Source organism: Carassius auratus, chromosome 31 (assembly GCF_003368295.1).
Source record: "Carassius auratus strain Wakin chromosome 31, ASM336829v1, whole genome shotgun sequence".
NCBI classification, from domain to species: domain Eukaryota; kingdom Metazoa; phylum Chordata; class Actinopteri; order Cypriniformes; family Cyprinidae; genus Carassius; species Carassius auratus.
The window spans coordinates 21,123,936-21,149,032 of record NC_039273.1 but is presented as its reverse complement, the minus strand read 5'-3'; the positions used below and the strand labels follow the sequence as shown (position 1 = coordinate 21,149,032).

Here is a 25,097-nt window from a genome sequence, read left to right as displayed (position 1 = left end):
ACTGATTTAACAGTAATGAATGTGGTGAATTATCATTGCACTGATGAATTTGAAGTTATATTGAATAACATTATATAATGAGTGTAGTGATTTTGATATCATTTTTTAGTCAGACTGAAATCCCAGCAGGAATACATATTTACTATGCAAAATTGCTGTCTTAACCGATCTGATTATTTTAGCAATAGCAGGAGGATTCTTCAACAACAACAACAACAATAATAATAATAATAATAATACACAAACATCTGTTATAGGCCCTGGTCTACATATTTTATTTAACAGTAAGCTCAATTGTAGAAATTAAATTTTACAAGCAAAATTCATGTCTTGCAGTAAGAAAATGAACAGTACAAAACTAGGAGAAAAGCATACATTAAATGAATGATTCTATACTTTATGATATAGCCAATGCTAATTTATTTTTTTAGAAAAAATTAACATTCTATACATCTTAACATACCAGCTTTTGATGATTAACTATTTTTATCCACAGCGTATCACAAACAAACAAGCAAAAACTCTACCCAATCCTTTGCACTCTCTGGGTGTTTTGGTGCACTTTCTTTCACTGCAGCTTTAATGTCGATGTTCCAAGCATGAGCATTCTCAAAACTCAGAAGATCTAAACTGGACAGTCTTTCTTGTCACATTATGCTCCGGGGAAATGTCTTGATCTCTTTCAATTTCGAGAACGAACGATAGAAATTGCATGGCAAAGTCTGGTGACAAGTCGTAAGTGTACTGAACCACTAAAGCCATTTGAAATAGGTGGCTGTCACAGAAGCACAGCAGCGGACCAGGGCATAAAAACATATTTCCACCATAAAGGTCAATTTGGTCTTTTAATGTGTTAATGCATTAATCCACATTAAGTGTAATGGTAACATCTAAATAAATTTATTTTATTTAAAAATGTTATTTAACATTACAAATATATTGGGTTACACCGACCAAACTGAATAAGAAGAGGTAAAGCATAACAATTGCATGTTACCACTTTTTACAGTGGGACATAAACGCTTCACTTAAACCTTTGTACACTTCATTCATATTCTGGGCTTCGAGTTCGATCTTTTTTAATATCTCGGTCTTAATGCATGAGCTACGTTAAGTGTAAAAATAATCACTTGGATTACGGTGCTGCAGTCTTAGAAGTATAGCCTTTATGATAAGTGAAATGTGAGAGAAAATTGATTTTCTCTGGTTGTTGTTTTAGAATATTAAGTCACATTAAGAGTTTTTTTCCATGCACTTTTCCACTCCACTGCACTATCTTTGCTGTTGTGTCTTCTGCAGGGTCTCAAGCATGACACAGCATTCTAAAAACACAGCAATCAAGTTAAAAAAAGTATAAAAGTTTAAAAAAGAAACCTTTTTTTTTTTATTAAATTCCACTGCTGTGTCTAGGGTTTTTCAAAGGAAAAACACATTTTGTGTGATTTGTGAATGTCTTTTAGAATGTCCTGTGACAGGGCCCACTAAACGGGCACGGCCCCCACACATCACGAGGGTGCAGAGTTTCCCATATGCCACTGTATGGCTTTGGAAGACACAGAAAATAGCATACTAGACATATGGACTACATATATTAGATTTTTATGATGATTTTGCAGGCTTTTTAGGAGCTCCAATCTCCATTCATTATAAAAATTCCTTCTTTTTTGTTCAATAGAGGAAAAAAAAAGTTCCACGGGGACATAAAACAATCTCACTGGGCCAATCCCAGCCACAGCTCTGTAAATCAATGCCAGTTATGCAATTAAATTAAGCATACACACAACAGCAAAGTACAGTTCATTGGGTTTCAGCAACAGTTTATTAATATCATTTTCCTTCCTTCTGGGCATAAAGAAACTTACCTGCATCTCTTTTGCCAGTTCTTCCTCCTCCCTCTCGCCCTTTCTTCAGCACTCCCTTAAACATGGTACAGTTCCCACGTTTACCACAGTCCTTTGTTCCTGCAGAGACACAAATTTATTGAAGATGTACAGTATGATACAATGTATGACAGCTAGCAACTGTTAAAGAAAAAAGATCTGGTCAGTAATACCACAGTGCTTTGGACAAGTAATTTAAACAAGTCACCAACAACTTTACAAAACACAATGGGAAACAAAACTCCCTATTCATTTTATGTATGTGTGTGTTGCCACCTCGTGACAGGAGGAATTGGTTGATGAAATTCCCACATTCCACATCTAATTAACGCTCTGCTGCCTGGTTTTAGGCATATAAACAAATAAAGAAAGAAATAGTGAGTGCCAGCAGTACCCACACACTGTAAACTGTTGCACGCCACTCACATAATCCATTAAATGTGAAATAAAAATACATTTAACAGCTCAAACTGAAGAAAAACCGAAATATCTTAGTCGGCAAGGAAAGGCCAGTTGCTATAAACCACTCAAAATAAGAGGAAACCTAGTGTGCCACTGTCCTTCATGAGTCCATTCCATGTGTCCACACTGCAGCTGTCCACACTGACACGTCTTTCAGACAATAGCAGGAAATACCAGCCTGTCTACCAAACCTCCACTTGATTCTAAAATAGCTAAATGGATCTGCTTAGTATCCAGGCATGCAGGCTGCTCTCACAGTGACAGAGGTCAGAGGTGGATATTTGCTAATTAGGAAACACAGCTGTAGATGTTTAACCGTCCCATTACAACTAAATGACTCCTCACTGGATATCAAGGCATTTCATTCTACACCGACCGTCCAAAAGTAGCATAGGAATGGAAAGTAATGAAAGATCTTCTCCATATTGTGATGCATTTCCAAGAAAAACAGATTACTGTAGAGAAAAAATAAAAAAAGGTAGGGCGAGGACTTGGTCTGTGCATTGGTAGTTCACTGGATTTTGAGATGTGGGCTTGCACTTAAAATTGGAGGCAGATGAATGCAAGCGGACTGGGTGGACTAAATGATTGGAGGAGATCTGGAGACATTACCATGAAGTCTATCATTTTCACCAGAATACCCAGTCAATACCAGGCATCTGGATACAAATTATGAAGTCAAATAAAAAAAAACAAAAAATGGATGAACTGTTCCTTGAACGGTTCCAGAATTGTAGCAGATCAAAACAGATGAATTTTCATTTCATGAAGATGTTAAACAATGTTTCACACTTGCAAATATGAAACAGCATCGATTTTATGGGCGTTATAATCTGTGTTAAGTCTGACAGCAAATTTTGATTTAGTTTTAGTCATAGTCTTTTGATTAAAATGACATTTAGTTTTAGTCATATTTTAGTGATCTGAATTGTTTTCAGTTTTTGTCGACTAAATATCATACGATTTTAGTCGACTAAATCTACGCAAATTTAGTCTAATGGGTTTAGTTACAGTGGATTTATTGCGCATTTCTCTAAAATTTCCAATATCATTATATAGGTTTGATATTAAGGTTTTATCATGATAGACACCGATTTAACTGCTGTGACACACAACATGACTTAAATGTAAAAATTAAATAAAACCACTTCTCATAAAGAACAAGAACAAGGTCTTCTTTTTAATGAAATACCAATGGTTATATAGGCTAATTATGCATTTTTGATAGTAATTTGCTTACCATGTTCTTTGTTCAAGCAGACATTTCTATTTATATAAATAAATTTAGATTAATCTTTAGGGCTACTAAAGTTTTTTTTTTAGTCAAGAACAGTGCGTGATTTTCTGTCTTTCTTTTGTTGCTTGATTAACATAAATGACTTCGGCTGCTGTCCCTTTAAAACCTATTGCACAGCTATAATGGATGCAACATCCTGATACACATTCTAACTACTGCTTACACTGACTACGTTTACAAGCTGTTAAAATTCGGGTTATGGTCAGGTTATAGGTCACTATTTGGGTTTCTGAAACATTCGGGATAACCCGTTTACATGCGTGAGCAGAGAGAGTTACTCCTGTATACATGGAATGTGTAATCAGTCGCAAATATCCCGATGTAAACAGCGACACACGGTTAGCGTCTGGACGCAAGACGCAATATGCGTCATTTCCGATTCTTCTTCCTGTCTCCAAAGATTCAAAAGACCAAGATTCCTTGCGAATAGAACATGCGCAGAACACACATTTTGATGGGGATATGCCGAAACGCGTTTACAAGACCAAATATTCGGGTTAGAAAAGGGGTACCCCAGGTATAATGGATATGAGCATATCCGGGTTTTTGCCAGTGTTTACATGGCCGTGCGCGACCGGGTTATTGCTAATATCCCGGTTTTGAACTGGTTATTGGCTGCATGTAAACGTAGTCATTCACTTAAGAAATAATCAAATGTGTTTACGTGAATACTCGTCAGAACGGACAATTCAACATCATTTTGTGTGCAATTCTCAGGTCATGCGACGTGAGAGAGTACTCGGGCTGTGACATGTTTCTGTGTGTGTGTATGCTTCAGTGTCTGTGCTCAGAAACCGAATTGAGCTCTCTCTACCGTCATCAGATTTATCCATATGTCTGCTCTTCTCTTACTCCCACATATTGACATTTTTGAACATTTTATGCAAAGTCAACATTTTATAATTCAGCAGCAATGATGAGTGCACAATCATTTCTAAAAATCTGTACATTAAGTGAAAAAAACAATTTAGTTGGGAACAATTAAAGCAAATATGTGTAGGACTAAATCTGTTAAAATGTTACACATTGCTCTTTGTATTGTTATAGAATACATTAATGGAAAACAACATATATTGATTGATAAATATATTCTATAAAATTAAGACATTTATTTTAAATGTATAGCACAGCAATGAGGCAGCAACATATGACAGATAGGACAGATCAGGTAAGGCTCTTTTGTGCAATCTTTCATTGCACAAAAGTATTATAATGTATTATAATGAAATGCTCAAATACAAGGTTTCGCAGAAAAATGCAAGGTTCCACACAGAGAAGTTCAAAGCACAAAGGGAAGAGTTATTGATGTGTAATCTATTATATCCGTGCGATAGAGTCTTTTCTTTGAACAGTTTTAAGTTCAGTTAATGTGCGCGTTAAGAACAATTCATAGTGCTCTTTACTGTTGTGATTAGGGATGTTCATTTTAACCGGTTAACCGTCCGTTAAGAATTTTGCTGCATTGTTAAAATAGGCTACTTTACGCAAATACAAATGTTAGGTTTTTTTTAAAGAAAAAAAAACCATATGCTGCGTAGCCTATTAATAAGTCACACTTTCATTATTTCATTCAGAAATAGACCTAATGAAGACGCAAAATGTTTACAAACATTATAATAAACACTGTAACACGACCTCACCCATATGATTTTGTATGATTTCTGTGGCAGTTAAGTTTAGGAGCGGGGTTAGGTGTGCTCCTTCATACGAATTCCTAGAAATTTGCCACCTCGTAAAATAAGTAAGATTCAGCTGACCTCATACGTCATCAGCCCGGAACTAGTTCCGTTTACAAAAGTGAGCGCAAGCTAGAATAAATCGATTATTACATTTTAAATATGCTTATTTTTCTTACAAAAACACATTGATTCGCTACAGGACAATGTTGTTCAAAAGCCCAAAGGGGTGATGTTCCAAGAAAATTACTGTTTAGGCGGAAAAGCAGGAAAAAAAGAAATAAAGTAGCTGTAGGCAGCATGCAATATTTTTGTGGACTTAGGAGTTATTAATAAATGGGTCTGACTGTTGGTTTGGACTTAAAAAAGCACCATCAGCTCTTTTATACAGCACATCCAATTTTGCAGATTCTTTCCCTGGCCACAACCAACCAGAAGCAATCAAATTAAGAGAACAATAAATGAGAGAAAATAAAATCATAAGGCTAAATTATAAAATTATTAATTAAAACAGCAAATTATGCCCTATAAATGATGCATCACAGTTGTGCACGTACTATAATGTGTGACTTTAATTCTATAATATGTACTATAATTCTGTTTAAATGTTAAAATTAATTATCACCAAGCCTAAAAAGCTGCACTCTACAGAACTGATTCATTGGATTCAATACTAATGTTTTTAATTTACTAATGCTAATTTTGGGCTCAATACTAATTTTGGATTTCAATACCGATTTGAAAGGATCCACACCCTGTCATTCAGAGACGTGGGATTCGAAACACAAGCCTAAATGACATCATGAAAAGCACACCCCAGGAACATGAAGCAGGGTCACACACGCACAGGCCACATACTGTACAGATTTGCAGAGACACTGATGTCACAGAGGTGATGTCACATTACTAACTCCATCTGGACAGCGCTTGATACTGTGTAACTGGCCTTGTGCCTTACAGGGACAAAGCACATGCAGGCAGAACTCTATAAAATAAGAGTAAACTTCACTAAGAAACATTCAGATCTCCTGAAGACAGTTTTTCCCACTACTAAAATGATTACAAAAACCCTCTAATTTTGTACTAAAAATAACTTTTTTTCATAGATCTTGCATATTGGCTACCAATTCACCCTCACAACTGATATCAATAATGGACGATGTTCTACTTTTAAAGTGACTGATCTCTGTTTGAGAGGCTAAAAAAACCCGGACCAAATCATCCCTGCGCGTGACTGAAAATCAAATTACAGACTCCAGAAAAGTGCATTAGAGCTTCACAATGGTGTGTTTGCCAGAGCTGGAACCAAGCAACTGGAAAGCTCTGGTATGACCACCACTGGCCCTCCACCGTGAATAACGTTTTAAGTTGTACTTTCTAGTAATAGCAGGTTTCTGTGGGCCATGACTACAGCCTAAATGTGAGTTTAATTGGATGAAAGCTGAGATTTATCAGAGAGTGGAGGGAAAAATAGAAAATGCAAGAAATAAGGTGGTGACTGGGGTGGATGCTGAGGGATGAAAGCAAAACATGACTAAAAAAAAGTATAGAAAACCGAGAAAACCATGCATTCGGAACACAAAATTTGTTTTTTTAGTTAATTTAGTCTCACAATGGTGTAGAGTTTAAGTGCTATGATATAAATGAAAATATAAAACAGCTGAATGGGAAGTTTTCATTCAAATGGCACATTCAGAAATACATTCGTAGTGCAAATGAACGACTCGTCTTAGGGGTTTCAGAATTGGCAGTGCACGTTCAGTGAGCGGAAAATTAGGACATCTTTTTCTAAATAGGTTTTATGGCTGAACCTAAGGGAAAATGGCCTTGTTTCCTTTTATGGACAATCTGGCCTAAATCTCCTCCCCACTTTACTATTTGAATAAGACATATGACACAAGGGGGGTCTTATACAAATGTGCAGCCCTCACATCAAAAGCTGCCAACTTTTCATGCCTAACAAGAGCTGGTTTTTAAACAGAAGGTTACTGGTTCGATGAGCAGTTACGCCAGAACTAGTTTTTCGCACACACTTGTCAGATTCATTCATTTCCATGATAAGCAATGAGAGGGTTAATCTCACCGAGATGTGTCCAGGTCATAACTTACCCCAAAAGTTTAAGAATTTACGAAAATACAAAAAATAATATTTATAAAAAAAAAAAAAAGAAACATTATGAAGTCAGTCAACAGCTGATACCTGCATTTTATTTTATTTTACTTTATCATTACATTATTAAATTAGCTATTATGAAATACATATCAGCAGATATTTTTGTCTATTTTAAGATGTACAGGTGTACAATGCATTTTTGCTGGTTGATATTCCAAGACGTGTTTTTAACCCGACAGCACTTGCATAAAATGGTTGTTTAGTCAACGTCGGATTTTTGGAAACCGAAAACCCTCCAAACAACCAGGCTTCTCTTTTTGGCACGGGTTCTTCTGTGTCATGTTCTACTAGTTCTGCAGCATCCATCTTCCCTTTAATAATACATTTAAAATCTTTCATAGTTATAGACATTAGTTTAAACTCAATAAATATAAACAACGAATTTTTCATGCATTTTACTTCTTGGTTTGTATAATAAGCTGCTCAAGCAAGCGGCAAAACATTTAAACAATAATTAGCCTACTTTTCTTGTTAAAATATTTAAAATTAAAACACCACAGAGAGAAACACTCAGAAAAACTTGTGCCTTTTGCATTTAAGTCTTTATCACAAGCAATCCCATGGGTCTTAATGAACTTAGTTTTACTGCATCCATAAAGTGAATTTATATATTGTTTTAAACCTAGCCAAAAACCCATGTGTTGCGTGTGAAACAGCTTTAGTTATTATAAATTTATTGTGAAATTAATGCATTTCTGTGTCAATCCATGTTCATATTCCGCAAACAATGCGCTTTCACTTTTATTCAGCGCCTGCAGCACAGCAAAAATAGACTCACTGGAATGCACTGACGGACCGCAACACTACACTGCAGACGGAGTATGTGTGAAACAGGCGTTATAACGTAGAACCAGAGCACTACTGTGTTTACCCTCACCACGCCTCGCAGTCGCTGCTTAGAAGTGCAACATTGTAAAGGGTCAGTCTGAAACTGTGTCGCGCGGCGTAGCATAACGTTCGTTCCCAACGTTGAGTAATTAAATGCATCGGTATGGTGGTATATAAAAATTTTAAATCGTAACGAAAATATACACCGGTTTTTTGGTGTACCTGTATACCGCCTAGGGCTGGGCGATATATCTAACGATATGATCATTCGCATCTAATCAGTAAAGCTGATTCTGTGATCACCGCTAAAATCGCCATCACCTGCTTATAATTGGAATGGCATTTAATAGACAGAGCCGTAGATTGCTGACAAGCTACGCAATATCGCGTTCATTATAGCAGATTAATCGCCTTCGATAATGAACGCAATATTGCGTAGCTTATCAGTGATCTACGGCTCTGTCTATTAAATGCCATTCCAATTATAATCAGGTGATCACAGAAGCAGCTTTACTGATTAGATGCGAATGATCATATCGTTAGATATATCGCCCAGCCCTAATACCACCCAGCACTAAATTAGTGTGCACCAATTTAAAGAGATAACATTAGCTTATGGCAAATATTTAACCTTTTATGAATTATTTTCCTTTAAATGTGCATGTCAAATATTGGCCATTTTCTTTTTTATACATGATTGTAGCGTTTGTTGTATTAAGAAATTAGTTATTTTTCAAATGAAATAATTTTATTAATAAAAAATTCAAAGACAATAGAAGAGGTATTACTAATTGCAAGAAAACTTATCTGTCCTTAAAAAATAACAATGTAAATCATTTGTGGGTCTTAAGAACTAGTTTTATTTCTTTATGCAAAGAGAGGAGAGAGGTAAAAATGTGACCTGAGAAGAGTGGCCAAGAAGTGATTGTAGGAGAGGTGTGTACAGTATGTAACACACATGATGAGAAAAACTTCCCCTGAATCACCACAACATCTGTTTTCCACATTGCCAAACATGACATCATGGGTCATCACCCTGATGAAATGCTGAGACCAATGACCACCCCAAACTTATAAAGTAGATCTGATGCACTACAACTGATTCTCTGCTCATTTCGACATCTGAAGTACATTAAACATTTGAGGCATTTTTTCCTATTTCATATCCCATTTCAATACAGCCACAAACCAAAGTTAAATCTTGCCATCGACATACTGTGTGCTGATGAAAGACATGGATGTTCAAAATTGTCTCTGAATATGAAGCCACACTTCAATTTACTAACCTATAGACCTAGTTGACATTAACCAGCCCACCCTTTCACTCCAGCTCTTTTCAGGTCAAACATTAGCTCATTCTCTCCCGCTGAGTTAAGCACAGTCAATTAAACCATTAGTCTACCATAAAAAAAAATAGAGTGACTCAAGGAACAGCAGGACTGAGCAAGCCTGTATACTTTCATTAATGAGCAAACGTAGAAAATGCTCAAAAGGTGTTGACAGGGAGATGGAAAGCTAGTGTTCACAACGTCCAAACAAATACTATAGTACAACACTATATCACTAGATCACTTCTGGAACTCACAGAGGGTATAATTACACTGATTAAATCAGCATTTTACGATTTTTCTTATTCCAGTCAGAACTACTTCTGTAGCACTCTCTCTTCAGCTGCAAGTATTCTCTGTATGAAAACAGTCCTCCCTTTGCATTTTATTATGACTTCGTAAGTCACAGGCTTCTGAGGAACATTAGAAGAATCCAGGGACATGCCCACCAGTTCAGCAATATGCTCGTTTTTTTTTTTTTTAAATGCACAATTTTATCACAAGGCCATCCTTAAAAACATGTTGGTTTGCAGTAACAGTAAATTTTTTTTTAAAAGAGTCAGTAGGTAGGTCTATATTTTTTTTTCAAGTTTCAATGAAAAAAAAAGTAAATTTTTAGTGATGGTGATTACGTAGGTATGAATTTAAACAAATGAGCATATCGTGACGTCACTGACTGGGTCTTCAACCCGTGCCTTCGGGTGCATCATTGCAAACCTCATTTTGATGCAGGCTATATAGACCACAAACTAATTGAAATCTTTGTCAAAAACATTTATTGCATGAATTTCAGATGAGAAGAAGAAAAAAAAAATGAGGTACTGTTATACTGTTTTACGTGCATCCACCGCTAGGTATCAATGCAACCTACAAATGAGAGACTGTGTACTTTGCTTTCTTGTGTTGTCACTTTTGTGAAAAAAAATCCTGTTTGATTTGAGAGACAAGTGTTCATTGAATCGATTGTAAAATCGATTTTGCATGTCTATACAGGGCTCCAAACAAAAAAATCGAGTAAGGAGCCATTGGATCCTATAAGAAAAAAACTTAGGTGCCAAATAATTTTTTTAGGTGCCACAGAATAAACATGTTTTATGCATTTTATTTAAATTGTTTATTTTACATTTTAACATTTTAAACATACTGACGTGTTTATATCTCATCTTTTCTTGACTTTATCAGCATTTTAATCCATCTTGTAGATGACCTGGGAATGAAGGTTCTCTTAAAGTGGGATCTAAATGTCTTTTCCAACTTGAAATATACAGTCATGCGTTGTTTATTACACAAAATCTGTACCAACATCATGGACCATAAGCATCACTTGGCCCCTGAGTATGGGATCCTCCTCAATGCATACTGTAAATGTTGTCATACTCTCTTAAAAATAAAGGTGCTTCATGATACTATAGAATAACCTTTTTTTTCCTGTCTAAATGGTTTCATAAAGAACCTTTAACATTTGAAGACAATAACAGATTATGAAAAGGTCAGAAAGAGATGGTTCTTCAAAGAGCCTTTAACTGAATGGTTCTTTGTGGAACCAAAATTGTTATGTGAAGAACTTTTAAGCTCCTTTATTTTTAGGAGTGCATGTCTTTTATACTTTCAGTCTGTTTTTCTTAATTAGTAAAATAAAATTTTATAGGAGGAGTTGAATCATGTAGACAACATGTTAAGTAAAAATATTCAAATTCAATAGCTCATAACTATAGCAAAATGCTCCTTTTTATAGTTATTTTTCTAGCTGACTGATGAGCTTATGGACACTGAAAGGTCCATTTATCCTTTGCTGAAATTTACACGTCTTCATGGAGAGAGCAGCTCATGGTTGCTTAGCAACGGCAGACGGCTCAGGAGCGCAAGAGCCCGAAGGCTTTTGGAAAAAAAACAGAAAGCGGTTTTCCACGCGTTTTAGGCGCAATATGTGAACGGCCCCTTAAAGAGCACCAAAACTGTATTTATTGTTTGAATTTTGTTATGAATTTGGAATAATTTTAAAGCTTATACTTTGTAAATTAAAAAGTAACAAAGCACAAAGCTTTTTGCGATTACTGGACGGCAAGTGCACTTCAAATAATGCATGGACTAAGAAGACGCCTTATGATTATAAACGAGAACTGTTAACGATATTGCCAATATCCACACAGATGACAGCTTTACCTGTTTTAGTTTGTTCAAGTTATGACCGAAATAGACGCTGTTTTTCTGCACTCTCTTCAAGTCTCCATCATTTCTCTCTCTCGCGCATTTATTAGGTGTGTGTCAGCGCTGCTGTGCGGCAGATGAGGACTGTTTAAAACTCTTTTTCCCACTAAAACTTCAATGCGCGTTCTCTCAATGCGCGAACATGACAAAAGATGTGAATGCAAAACAATTTTTTAAGGGATAACATGTAAATACATAGGCCTAGTCGCCAGTGGCGACCTCAGCAAAAACTTCACTCGCATTTTAAAGGGGGGGGTGAAATGCTCGTTTTCACTCAATATCCTGTTAATCTTGAGTACCTATAGAGTAGTACTGCATCCTTCATAACTCCAAAAAGTCTTTAGTTTTATTATATTTATAAGAGAAATATAGTCTGTACCGATTTTTCCCGGAAAAACACGAGCGCCTAGACGTGTGGGCGGAGCTAAAAAATCACGAGCGCCAGTAGGCTTTTGAGTTGAGAGCATGTGGAAGCTGTGACACAGATCCAGAGGCTGAAATTTAACAAGAGCAGCATCAGCAAAGGCGGTATGCTATGTGGTATGTACTGAAACTGTATATATTTGCTTAGCAGTTTTGGAAAATGACTTGGAAATGAGTTCCACTTTATGTCGTCTTTTTTTTTTCTTTTTTTTTTTTAAGCTGTAAGTTACATGTGGAAAGTGCAGTTTGATGACAACATCGCATGTTGTTTACTTGATGTGCTTACGCGCTGATAGCTAAGTTAACAACACAGAGATATTTGAAGCAGTTTTACTCACCGCATGTGGTTCCAACTAGAGCTGAAACAACGAATCGATTTAATCGATTAAAATCGATTATTAAAATAGTTGTCAACTAATTTAGTAATCGATTCGTCGCTAAATAAAGTTTATTTGCCATAAGCGGCTCATTTCGTGCATATTTCAAATCTGCGGTGACCAAAGTGTGGCAGTAATGAGCCACCGGAGGTTTTACTCAGCCAGTACAGCAGGTGAAGTAGCGAATAGCCAATAGCTGGCCTCGTTTTATGTCACGTGCTTCCCAAACAGCGTCTCTGCAGCATTCAGCGGGAAGTGGGAGTACTTTACTTTGAGCCTTCAAAATGAAGAGTAACCTGTAAACTCTGCACTACTGAACTGTTTAAGGGGCCGTTCACATATCGTGTCTTTTGCGTGCTCAAGCTCGTTATTTCCTATGTAGGCGCGCAGTAAGCACTCTCATAATGGAAGCGACACGGTCGCGACACGCACGCGGTGCGATGCGCCCGTTTTTCCAGGCGCGTCCACACCGCATCCATTTATCCTTTGCTGAAATTTCCGGGTCTTCATGGAGAGGGCACGTCATGGAGAGAGCACGTCATGGTTGCTTAGCAAAGGCAGACGCCTCAGGGGCGCTTCTGCCCGAGTGCTTTGGAAAGAAGGAGAAAGCGGCGCGACTAGCGTTTTCCACGCGTTTTTAGGTGCGATATGTGAACGACCCCTAAGAATTTTATTTGTGCAGATTCTCCAGTACAAGGTTGTTTGCAAATGTTTAGTCGTAAAAGCTGATAACATTGCTTTTTAACAGTTAACATTTAAAGCTTTACAAACATGTTATGTGATCAGTTTGTCGTTTACCAGTTCATAATTCAGACTTGCAGCCTAATTATGACTGAATGAGAGAGGTAAATGTTTGAGTATATTTAAAATGCCCTTCTTTTCTAAGTATTCACTGCTCTTTTTCACACAGCAGGTTTTTTGTGTGTGTCCCAATTTTTTTTTTCTGGACAACCTTCTGATGGATTTTACTTTTAAATTGTGAGTTCCATTCAGGTTTCATGCCATTGGCACTTTTTTTCGAAGGATTGTTTACAATTTCACAGCATAAGCTATAAAGCTTTTTTCCCAGTAAATAATAAAATACAATGCACTGCAATTTTATTCTGTTTTATCCTTATACTTCGTGAAAATATGTTCTCAAAGATTCCTTAAGCTTTGTTTGGGATGTTAAACTACTTTAGGAGCTCTAAGGACTGCCATGGTGAAAACAATATTTAAAATCTCCTTGTGAATTTTGATAGAGTATGGGTCAGTGTTTTGATTGCAGAAGAGTTCGACAAAGGATTACTAACATAATAAAACAACTCCAGGTATTTTTTGATGAGGATATGACAATGCAAAATGGTTAAAATCTCTTAAAAATCTATGCTGAATGATAAAGACCCTTTATTAATAATTTACTTGGGGAAAAATGGAAAAAACTAAAATATAAGTACATAAACCGATTAATCGATTAATCGTAAAAATAATCGACAGATTAATCGATTATCAAAATAATCGTTAGTTGCAGCCCTAGTTCCAACACACAATCGTGACCCTTTTTCGTTGGGACTGCATTATCCTTAAGAAATAAACGATGTGAAATCCGAAATGCAGGGAACAAACAAAAACACTTGCACAACTCCGTTGATGCTCTGTAAAAATAAACTCCATCCACTGGTCCCTTAATGCTGTTTCTCTTTTGGTAATCTGTGCAGGGTTGTCTTGCCCTGGCAACCAAAAACACACTTCTTTTGTGACTTTTCGCGATGCTCTCGCTCTGATCAGGCTGTGCTCAGCCTCTCAGTGCTCTGCTATACTGGAGCGCGCGCTCAGCCTCTCAGTGCTCTGCTATACTGGAGCGCGCGCTCAGCCTCTCAGTGCTCTGCTACACGGGAGCGCACGCTCTTCCGGCAGAACAGCGCGCACTTAGGACCCATATAAGGAAATTCCGCTCCATCTAACGTCACACAGAGCCATACTCGAAAAAAACTTTCCGAAACTTGTGACAAACCGGAAGAGGTTTTTTTGGAACAAAAATACTCCTTCAAACGTAATTTTTGAAACTTTGTCCATGTTTAGCATGGGAATCCAACTCTTTAACAGTGTAAAAAACTCAGTATGCATGAAATAGCATTTCACCCCCCCTTTAATATTTATGGTCGCAAATGCGACCGTTTTAGTCGCAGTTTGGAGCCCTGCTATATATACGTTTTATACGGCAAATAACACCAAATATAGATAAATCCACATACAACAAACAGGACGAATGTAAAGATTCAATATATTTGAATATCCTGATGAAGGTCGTGTGACCGAAACGTTGGTGTGATTAAAATTTTTATTTGCAAGTTAAGATAGTGTGCGGGAGTTCCTTATATGATAAGGTTTAAACATTTCTTCCATGTCTTTTTTTTAATAGTAAATAACCTTTGTTTACCAAAAAGTTAAGTTAATTTTCAATTATTAAAAGATAATTAAATTAATGTTTTGTGTGTTTAATGTTTAATGTGCATCTCAGAAAATGCTTTATTTAAAACCCCAACTGAATAGCACTTAAATGCACTTAATTCATCTGTCAACTTTATTGTCATTGTTCACAGTACAAGTACAGACAGAGAAACAATGGGTAATAATTAAATGTTTATTTTTGATGTATGCATTGCATCCTATGCATTTAAAAATAAAAATATTTTTTTTCTAAAAAAGGAAACTTAGTTGTTCAATTTAAGAGACCCAGGAGTCTTATTTTCTCTTGCATAATTAATATTGCACTTTAATTAAGCAAAAACACATTTTATCCGATTACTCGATTAATCAATGGAATTTTTGGTAGAATACCCAATTACTAAAATATTCGATAGCTACAGCCCTACTAAAATATATTGAATATTATTTTATTGCTTTAGTTGCATTAGTTGTTTGAAGACCGACCCGTCTTAACGCAAATTTACAACCGGCAAGTCGGTCAACCTAAAAGCAAAAAAAAAGAAAAAAGATTTGAGTCTGTCCTAAATTGACAGGGTCGGTCGGGTAAAGGCAATCAAAAATATTTTTGAGGATGGCCTAATAGTCAATTTAAACATTATAAACAAGAATCAATGTTCATAGAAAACACGCAATGTGAAAATCAAGTTATTTTTTGATTAACTTTTGATTCACTTGACAGATAGTGTCTGTCCACTTTTTCATTGTCATTAGTTCCAGAATAATTACTTTCACTCATTTTTCCCCTTTAACCTTCAATAAGGCGTTTAAAATCATGAACCAAGCCAGCCAGCCACAAGGTGAATCACAACATTACGAACTTTAATAAAAAAAAAATATTTTAACACATTTTTTATAAATAATTTGACTACTTTGGTTTTTTTTAGAAAGGTATTGTCATTTATCCATTTCCTAGGATCATCTGTTATTTCTAATTAAGAAATATTGATGATGTTAGTGTATCTTGTGTTTTTTGTTCTTAATGTTTCAAACTAAACGATTTCTAGGGAATATTTTCTATATTATTTAATCAGATTTTCCTGTATGCCTTCAATTTTCCATTCCTGATATATATATATATATATATATATATACATACATACATACACACACACACACACGGTTAATTATTTATTGTAATTTATTTTACAGTGTATACACAAATATTAGTGGTATTTCCTTTACAGCGACATTAAAAATTTAGTTTTTCACCCCAAATTTCACTGTTGTTATTATTTTTATAATAGGAAATAGTGCAAACAGTTGGCTTCAACAAAAGATAAACCATTGATTAAGAACCTTTGAGTTCACAGCAGGTTTGTCTTTACACAAAAGGTTTAAAAGTTATACTTAAAAATCAATTCCCCTATGAAGGAAACAATTATTATTTCACTATTGTGAAGCAAGCCAGGGCTTCATAACCTGAAGTTCAGTCATATTCTCCATTCAACAATTATGCTGTTCTAACTGAAGATTGCACAAATTATCACAAGAATGGAAACGGTGTTTGGAATGCTCTCAGTGAAAGTTCAAGACACTGGAGGAACCGTAAGGATTAAGCAGCGGGAAAGGGACAATATCTTCTTTCACGCAAACCAACAAGGCATGTGGTCCATGCTCTTGCTTTTGCAAAATTCAATATAATTCGATAGGGCATGAAATAACAGATTCAGTGATCAGAACAATGGCAGCAAGCTTTAGAAATGAAATCCTACTCTGCTTACCGCAAATGATCTGATTACTTTCTGGCCAAGGGCAGCAATAACAGACGTCTACTGAACTGAAAACATTAACTAACTTAATCTAGAGGATTCAGGGTACTGTTTGGGAAAGAGACGAGAAATTCAAGACAAGCAGGCATGGAGGAACGGCCAAAGTCTTGGCTTTAAACGGACCTTTACAAATGCAAGAACAAACACATTCCATTACTTTGTCAAATCTAGTATAGCATGTGTGCATTGTGTGTGTGTGTGTGTGTGTGTGTGTGTGTGCACCTGTTCTGTGTCAGTTGGCTCATGACCCTGGCTGGAAAGTCTCGGCTACATCACATTTTTCCTAAAATGAGCATGTGTGTAAAGAAGAAAAGAAACTCTCAGGCTTCAAGTGTTGATTTAAAGGTCCAAAGTTCCTGACTAGTAGTATTTGCAACACAAATCATCCACACGTGATACCTCTTCCCATTCAAGTCTAGTAGCCTACAGTATTCAGCAAGTGGCAAGAAAGCAACTGTTACATGCAGGCTTGTTTGACCAATACAATAAAAATCAGCAAATTTTTCAAAAATATGAATCAGGACTTCAAATTACTGAACTGTTTTGTGTACATATTAGGATTAGTGTTGCACGTGACAACTGAAATATCACAATATGACAAACCACTCAATCACTGCTGTTGAGCCCGACAAGGTAAACATGAGTTGTCCAACAAAACAACTGTGACATAAATACCGTTGATACATCCGTTAAGATGAACGCGCCTCTGTGCAGCAACTTCACGAGACCAACACCGGCAAAGGTTGTCCGTTATGTGTCTCGTGTACAAACAGCAGTCAGATTTAAAGTTTTTAGAAAACTTACCTGTTTTAAGAGAGATTCCACTCAGTCTCTGCCTGACAAGCGCGTTTCTCGTTCAGTAAAAGCCAAGGTTATAACTGATTGCAGTGAGAGACAGAGGGAGCGCGCGCTCCACCAACTCCTCCCTCTCGCGATCAGAACAGAACAGACTGACTCACTCCCGCCGCTCCGAGTGAAAGATCACTGTTCACATTGGCAAGTTACAAACGGTCTTTCCTTAGAGCATACTAGTATTTTAAATAAAGAAAATAATCAAATATTGTTATTTTTAAATATCTATTAACTATTGACGTGTCTGAGAGCCATCAAATACCTTAAGCTCAAAAACTGTTAAGATCTTTATTATCATGACAATTAATTAAACATGGAGCCGTCATTATTTCTCTAATATGTATATGTATATATATTAGAGAAATAATGATAGCTCAATGTTCAATTAATGAACATGCAAATTTTTTTAAACAATATATATATATACACACACACAAGAAATGTATATATATTTCCCATAAATTCTCAATTTCCTATTCCTGTTTTATTTTCTTCCTTTGGTTAACAATTACCTAATCTTCTAGGAAGTGACATCATTTTTTGGTGGGAAAAACAGCAATGAATGCCATAAACTGTTAATATTTGTAAACATCTGAATGTATTTTAACTTTTTTCATTTCTGTTTTATTTTATTTTGTTGTAAATCTAAATAGCTATTCAAGTAAAAAAATTAATAAAAAGCAATGGATCTGTTGAATTTGGTGTTTTGTTGTAGTATTTGGTTTGTCTCACTTTAAAGCAGTTCATCCTGTTAGATAAAACATAAAAAATAAAACATATTAATTTAATGTTAATTTAAGTTATCTCCTCATATAGAGTAATGAGTAACGTAGCTCTATATTTTCATCCTGTTAGGTTCAATGAGCAATTTATAATTTGTAAAAAGTGTATGAGCTTCACCAGAGCACATTTCAGAAAGTCACATGCATATTCTTTCTTCTTTTCTTTTTTTTAAAGTTATTAATAACAAGAATGACCCTTTTGTTCATATCTGATACAGTGGAACAGGACCTGACCGCTTATAAATCTGTGCTGACAGAACACCATGTAAAAGTAATAACTCAACAGGAAGAAAATAAACACACTGATATGTATCAGGGGTTTTCACTCCCTCAAACCACTGGTGCATAATATCTGTCCCGTTATATCTGCTGAAATAGTATGGTGCTGCTCATGTTTATGTGCAGTATAATCGACTCTTTATCGTCCCCGTGTGGCTGTCGATGGAACATCTTTCTCATTAATATTGCAGGGACTTCACTTGTGTATAGCTCAAGGCCACTGTCTGCTAATAAACACGCCGGTGTTACAAATCTGGGTGTCATTTCTCATTCTGAATTGAAATCTGATTAGCAAATTAATGCTGTCGTGATAAATAGCTTCTTCCAAATGAAAGCTACTGCAAAGCTTAAATCTGTCCTCTGGGTTCTTCTGCTTTAACACAATTTGTAGTGCAAAAACCACTTGAAAATAAAATTGAATTCAGCGGTAGATGAATAAACAACATAATCCAACATCAAGTATAAAAAAAATGTTATCTTTATTACATCTAAATATTCTGATAGTAATAACTTATGCCTCCATAAGGTCTCTTACATATACACACAGTTCTACATAGTGATTTATCATGGCACAGTTTTTTGTGCTTAGTAGCACAGATCACGGTTGTACACTAAACTGACGTAGTTGTACAAGACATCATGGAACATATATTAATTTTTACATTAATTAGGTTACAGCAATGAGACCAGACAAAATGACGATTTTGTGTTTTCCAATGCACAGAACATTATTATTTGTGTTTTTTTCTTTTTTCTTTTACACTGCTATTGTTTTTTTATTAGCCTTTTCAGCCAATATGTGATTTAGTTGGCTGAAAAACTGAGGTGACTATAATAACATGCCATAAAAAAAACATGAAAAATAAAATCATAAAAAGATGATTCAAGTTCTCAGTAAATCAGACCTTAAACACACTTTACTGTTTAAAAACAGTACACAGACACTGGAAAGTAAAGTCTTTGGCTCACACTCAATCCGACACAAAACGCAAATTCAATTTGTCGAATGATAATGAACCAGTGACTTCAAATGCAACAGCTTGTCCAAACAACGGTCTTGGAATCCATTGACCCAGATATGTCTTAAGGAGTAACACCTCCTTGCAATATTCTATCTATGGCTACAGGTTACATGAACAAATACGCACAAACATACAGGCCTACACCCATGAGTCAGGTGAGGCTGGGTAGGGCTGAGTTCTGTATGAAGGCCTGCGTGTGGTGGAGTAGAAGTCCACGTAGTTGGTATTGGGTTTGAGCACCTGCCTCTCGCTCACCACGGGATAACGAACCGGCTCGTCCAGGAACATATCCTCGTAACCCATCGGAGACGACAGGTACATTCCAAAAGTGTCATAGGTGCTTTGATTTCCCTCCTCTGGATAGTAGAGCCGGCCATGCTGAAAGAGGAGACCATCATTTACACATTTAATAATAAATAAAAAAAAACAAATAAAAAAAAAACAGACCATACAGTAATCAACAAAAATCAAGTGACTTCATCTGAAAATGTGTGTATTTATATATATATATATATATATATATATATATATATATATATATATATATATATATATATATATATATATATATATATATATATATATATATATATATATATATAAAATGATCTAAAAGGAAAACACTTTGTATTTATTGTCTCTTTTTTCATAGAAAATACTTTTTTATTTAAGTATCACTAAGATACTAAATATTACTAAAACTATTAAATATTTTATTTTATATTTCTTTAGTTTTTTAAAAGTGTTTTTGTCATTTTTATCAGCTTTTGTTTATAGGTTTTTTTTTTTTTATCAAAATTAGATTGTTATTTAAGTACATCAAGTTAAATGAAAATGAGAAATGTTTTATTTATCTTATATTATATCAGTTATTAAATTAAAAATTAAATTAAATTAAATTTATGTATTTAGCAGACGCTTTTATCCAAAGCGACTTACAGTGCATTCAGGCTATCAATTTTTACATATCATAATAGTTATATATCTTAATTTTAGTTAACTATAATAACCATCATTACCATAACAATTCCATACTAAAATCATCTTATCCTATATTTTGTGATTTATGTCAGAAAGAGACAATCTCAAATCGTCATCCTGTTTTAATTGTTTTCATTGAAAACCTAATATTTGTACAAATATCAGCATTACAGCTTTAAAAGTTTAGCAAAAAAAACATTTTTACTAACTATCACATGCAATTTGTCTCTTCAGACTCATATGTAAAATAAAATCTGTAGCATTGATTGCATGTAAATTTTCACATTTTCCCAACATACATTAATATTAACACTCTGACATTAAACAATGAAATCTTACAAAAATGTAATATTCTACGTTAAATCTAAAAAAAAAAAACTAAACCCAGATGCTTTACACCACAGATTTTTGTGGGGAATAATCAAACAATAAAACCCAATGGATTACGTAAACTTCATCTGTTGGGATTCAACGCATTAATCAAAGTCAGTGGTTATCATTTGGAGAGGGCATATAGCATCTGGGGTCAGCCGGCTTCAGATTCAGCAATTTCTTCCTCCTTCCTTCCTTTCTTCAACTCACCTGTGATATGCGGGACTCCTCGGCTGAAGGAGAGGGATAAGAACTGATAAAATAGGCAGACTGTTTTCCAGACCCTAAACACAGATGAACACAAATTATTCTTTTCTATTTACCAGGATGGGCGGAAACGGTTCAACAGGCCTAATGAAGACCTCACTCACACTGAATCTGTATTCTAAATCAAAATCACATAATCAGACCTCCAGGCCGAAGTACCACCAATCAATAAAGAGTAACTACAGAGGTCAAGTGCTCTTAAATAAATGACCATTACAGCTTCCAACCAGACAGGGGAATAAAACTGATTGCTCTATTAGTTGAAGAGAGCATGGGTGAAATATCTATTAGCACATCAGTCCAGCTTCTTGATTCACAGACAGATTCATCTGCTGTTTTTCCAATGTATACATTCCAATGGCATTTTGATTGGATCTTGACAAGGATTGTCAGGGGATGACAATCCCTAACCCTAACCCTAACCCTAATCCTGACCCTAACTTAATATTAATATTGTTTTACTCTGACTGCACAGCACTGATCACATCAGTAGAAAAGTCAAATCAGAAATCAGAAAATTGTATTACATTGTGACATTGTTACATTTCTTTAATATAACATGAATTGTGGATAATTAGGGTATATTTCTGAGTATATTTTTTTAAATGTTGCCTTTTGTCTGTTTTGAAGTGGATAGAGGACTCAAGGAAGGCTCACCTGTATACTGACTTGTGTTTCTGTTTGCGTCTCCATAATAATTATGAAGTTGCATAGACGACTGGGTCCTCCGCTGATTTAAGCGATGACCTCTTATACCCAACATGGCAGGGGAAGAGGTGGCACTGCCTCCTAAATGTGGAAAAAGTGAGTCATTTCTCTGTAGCTTTTACAGAATTACATTTCCTATAATTTCTTGCTGTTATAAAGGCCCACCTGATTGGATAACAGGCGACATCTGCAAGTTGCTGGTTGGCAGAGTAGGTTGGGAACGGTAACGGTCTCGTTCCAGTGTTGACACTGGGGTGATGAAGTGGTTCTGGTTCCATCCATCCTGATGAACCACAGAACACACAGTTATTGTTTACATCTACCATATTTTCCAGACTATAAGTCGCACTTTTTTTCATAGTTTGGCTGGTCCTGCGACTTATAGTCAGGTGCGACTTATTTATCAAAATTAATTTGACATGAACCAAGAGAAATTAACTAATAGACATTAACCAAGAGAAAACATTACCGACTCCAGCCGCGAGAGGGCGCTCTATGCTGCTCAGTGCTCCTGTAGCCTACACTGAAAACAAGGAGTGCCCTCTTGTGACTGGAGACGGTAATGTGAACTCTTGGTTCTAAATAAATGCGACTTATACTCCAGTGCGACTTATTTATGTTTTTTTCCTTGTCATGACGTATTTTTGGACAGATGCGACTTATACTCAGGTGCGACTTATAGTCCGAAAAATACGGTACTGTATTATACATCTCAGGTGATGCTCAAAAGCTCAACCGAGATAAAGTATTTTCAATCAAACTCAATTTCAAGTTATTTAGTTACAAATTTCTGATGAGAAAGTTGTTCCTTTGTAACTGTTGTTGTAATGATTGATATATAGATACCATAAGTACCTAAAAATAAATATATTAATATTTATTTTAAAATATTAAAAATAAATAAATATATAAATATATAAAACCAGGAATATATATATATATATACCTTTTTGTAGAGGGTGCGCAGATCTCTGTACAGCCACAGAGTATTTAGCACTTGAGCTGCTGCCTTGACCACCTTCATGGAGTACCTGCCAAAGAGAATAAGATATAATTAAAGATATACTAGGACATTTAAAGAATAAAATGGATTATGTTAGGAAACAGTGTGGGAACGCCAATGGAAAATATAACACCGCCCACTTCAAACAGCCCATAAAAAAAGGTATGCACCTCTCCCCACGTCCTCTGCTGATGGTAACCAGTTTGTCGATGCCGCCCGTCTGGGCGAGAGCACGGGCGTTCTCCATATTCCTGCTGGTGACCTCATGCAGTGCACAGCAGACCGCCGCCACCGTCTCATCCGACAGCAGGGACGGCCCATTGCCAGGGAGACGGGTCACTAGGTCCCGCATGGCGTATTTTCCTTTCAAAGCAACCGAATTCAGCAAACATTTATTTTAGAAGATGCAATGCAGTTTTTAATGGCCATAAAAAGGTATGTGAAGCATTGCACTGAGTTCATAGCAATAAGTTTTAGTGACTGACCAATGAGTTCCTTGTTCCTGGCATCAAGAGCCATGTTCCGTAGAGCAGTGGCCACAGAGCAGACCACCCTGTCATTATCCATTCTTAGGAGCTCCACCAGTATGGGCAAACCCTTCTCTTTACGTACGGCAGCACGGATGTAGGCAGCAAACTGAATGGTTAAAGAGAGAGAAAAAGAAGGTTATTATCTTTCAGTTAGCAAGAATTTGCATTAACATTTACTGAATTTTAAAAACTACGAAAGTGATGCAATCCAAACACTATATCTAGGTGTCTAGTCTACTCCTAACTTTAGAAGCATTTCCAAAATAAAGGATGCAAAGAAAAGAAAAGAAAAACTGTTGCTGTATTAGTACCTTGAGACTACATCTGGTCAAATAGTGTGTGTGTGTGTGTGTGTGTGTGCATGTGTGTGTGTGCGTGCAGGACATACTCTTCATCCACCAGCTAATTATGGCATCCATATAATTCAGTTCTATTTTGAAGACTGTGGCTGTATAATTCAGTTTATGTTATAGTGACCACAAGCAGCCTACCCTCCAGGTTCCGGCGGAGAGATTCTGCAGAGACCCAGCTGCTCCTTCGAGCGTGGCTGGGTTTGAGCTCTCTGCCAGCAGAGTGAGGTAAGGTTTTACCACAGATGGATGCCACAGCATCTCTGCGCCCTTTGGACTTCCAGAAAAACCAGGAATAGGCCCCACACCATCCCACTGCATCACAGGGATGGGAACATTCAGTAAAAATAACTTTCTGTAGCAACTAATAAATTGGCATCTGTAAACATAACATTTTAAAAACAAACATATTTGTAAATAAAAAAAATATATTATTATATTATTTTTATTATTATTATTGTATTATTAGTAGTAGTAATATTGCTATTATATAATCATTAATTATTTAAAAAAACAAATAATAAAAAATAATAATTTTATAGAAGCTGCATTCAAAATCAAATATTTTATTCAAATATAAAGTAAAACAAACTTTTACAGCTGAACTGAAATGAACTTAAATTTTTATTAATTTCCATTGTTTCCAGAGCTGGAAATGTACTGATGTTTCCAGGTTTTCCATGACTATAGGCTGAAATTAATTTCTCTTTTACACAATCCCAAATCCTTTGATAACTGAGCACAAAAGCGGTCATAAGTTTTCAGAACTTGAAATCCAAGCTCATTTTATTTAGTAATCGATTACCTGCTGATCCTGCCAGGACCTCTTCTTCTTCTTCTTTCTGAGCCCCCAGCAGCTGTAGTCGGCCTGCTTACTGGAGGAGTCAGGGCCCAGGAGCGTGTCCAGATCCTGGTTTCCCATCAGCCGAGACGGAGGCATCTCCAGCTCAAGACGGTACGACAGGTTCCTCAAAGTGCACACACAGTTTTCCACAATCTAAAAACACAGGAAAACAAAAAAGGGTAAGGAAGAAAATGTATAATATTTTGGACATCAACAG

At 35.9% G+C, this 25,097-nt stretch overlaps 2 protein-coding genes across 4 annotated transcripts in view; both read right to left on the bottom strand.

Annotated features, from left to right (window-relative positions):
* LOC113050813 (protein TANC1-like) overlaps positions 1-17,827 on the bottom strand; it is an 84,505-nt gene extending 66,678 nt beyond the window's left edge. For both annotated transcript variants that reach the window (XM_026214152.1, XM_026214153.1), the window contains exons 1-2: positions 17,695-17,827; positions 1,863-1,961 (exon numbers count right to left, since the gene is read on the bottom strand). In XM_026214152.1, the coding sequence (XP_026069937.1) occupies positions 1,863-1,926 (64 nt within the window). In that variant the 5' untranslated portion in view covers positions 1,927-1,961; positions 17,695-17,827. The remainder of the gene's footprint in view (positions 1-1,862; positions 1,962-17,694) is intronic.
* A 1,716-nt stretch (positions 17,828-19,543) lies between these two features.
* Positions 19,544-25,097, bottom strand: part of LOC113050811 (plakophilin-4) — a 33,346-nt gene continuing 27,792 nt past the window's right edge. For both annotated transcript variants that reach the window (XM_026214128.1, XM_026214129.1), the window contains exons 14-22: positions 24,842-25,033; positions 24,178-24,351; positions 23,642-23,792; positions 23,327-23,519; positions 23,100-23,184; positions 22,319-22,436; positions 22,103-22,234; positions 21,389-21,462; positions 19,544-20,203 (exon numbers count right to left, since the gene is read on the bottom strand). In XM_026214128.1, the coding sequence (XP_026069913.1) occupies positions 19,964-20,203; positions 21,389-21,462; positions 22,103-22,234; positions 22,319-22,436; positions 23,100-23,184; positions 23,327-23,519; positions 23,642-23,792; positions 24,178-24,351; positions 24,842-25,033 (1,359 nt within the window). In that variant the 3' untranslated portion in view covers positions 19,544-19,963. The remainder of the gene's footprint in view (positions 20,204-21,388; positions 21,463-22,102; positions 22,235-22,318; positions 22,437-23,099; positions 23,185-23,326; positions 23,520-23,641; positions 23,793-24,177; positions 24,352-24,841; positions 25,034-25,097) is intronic.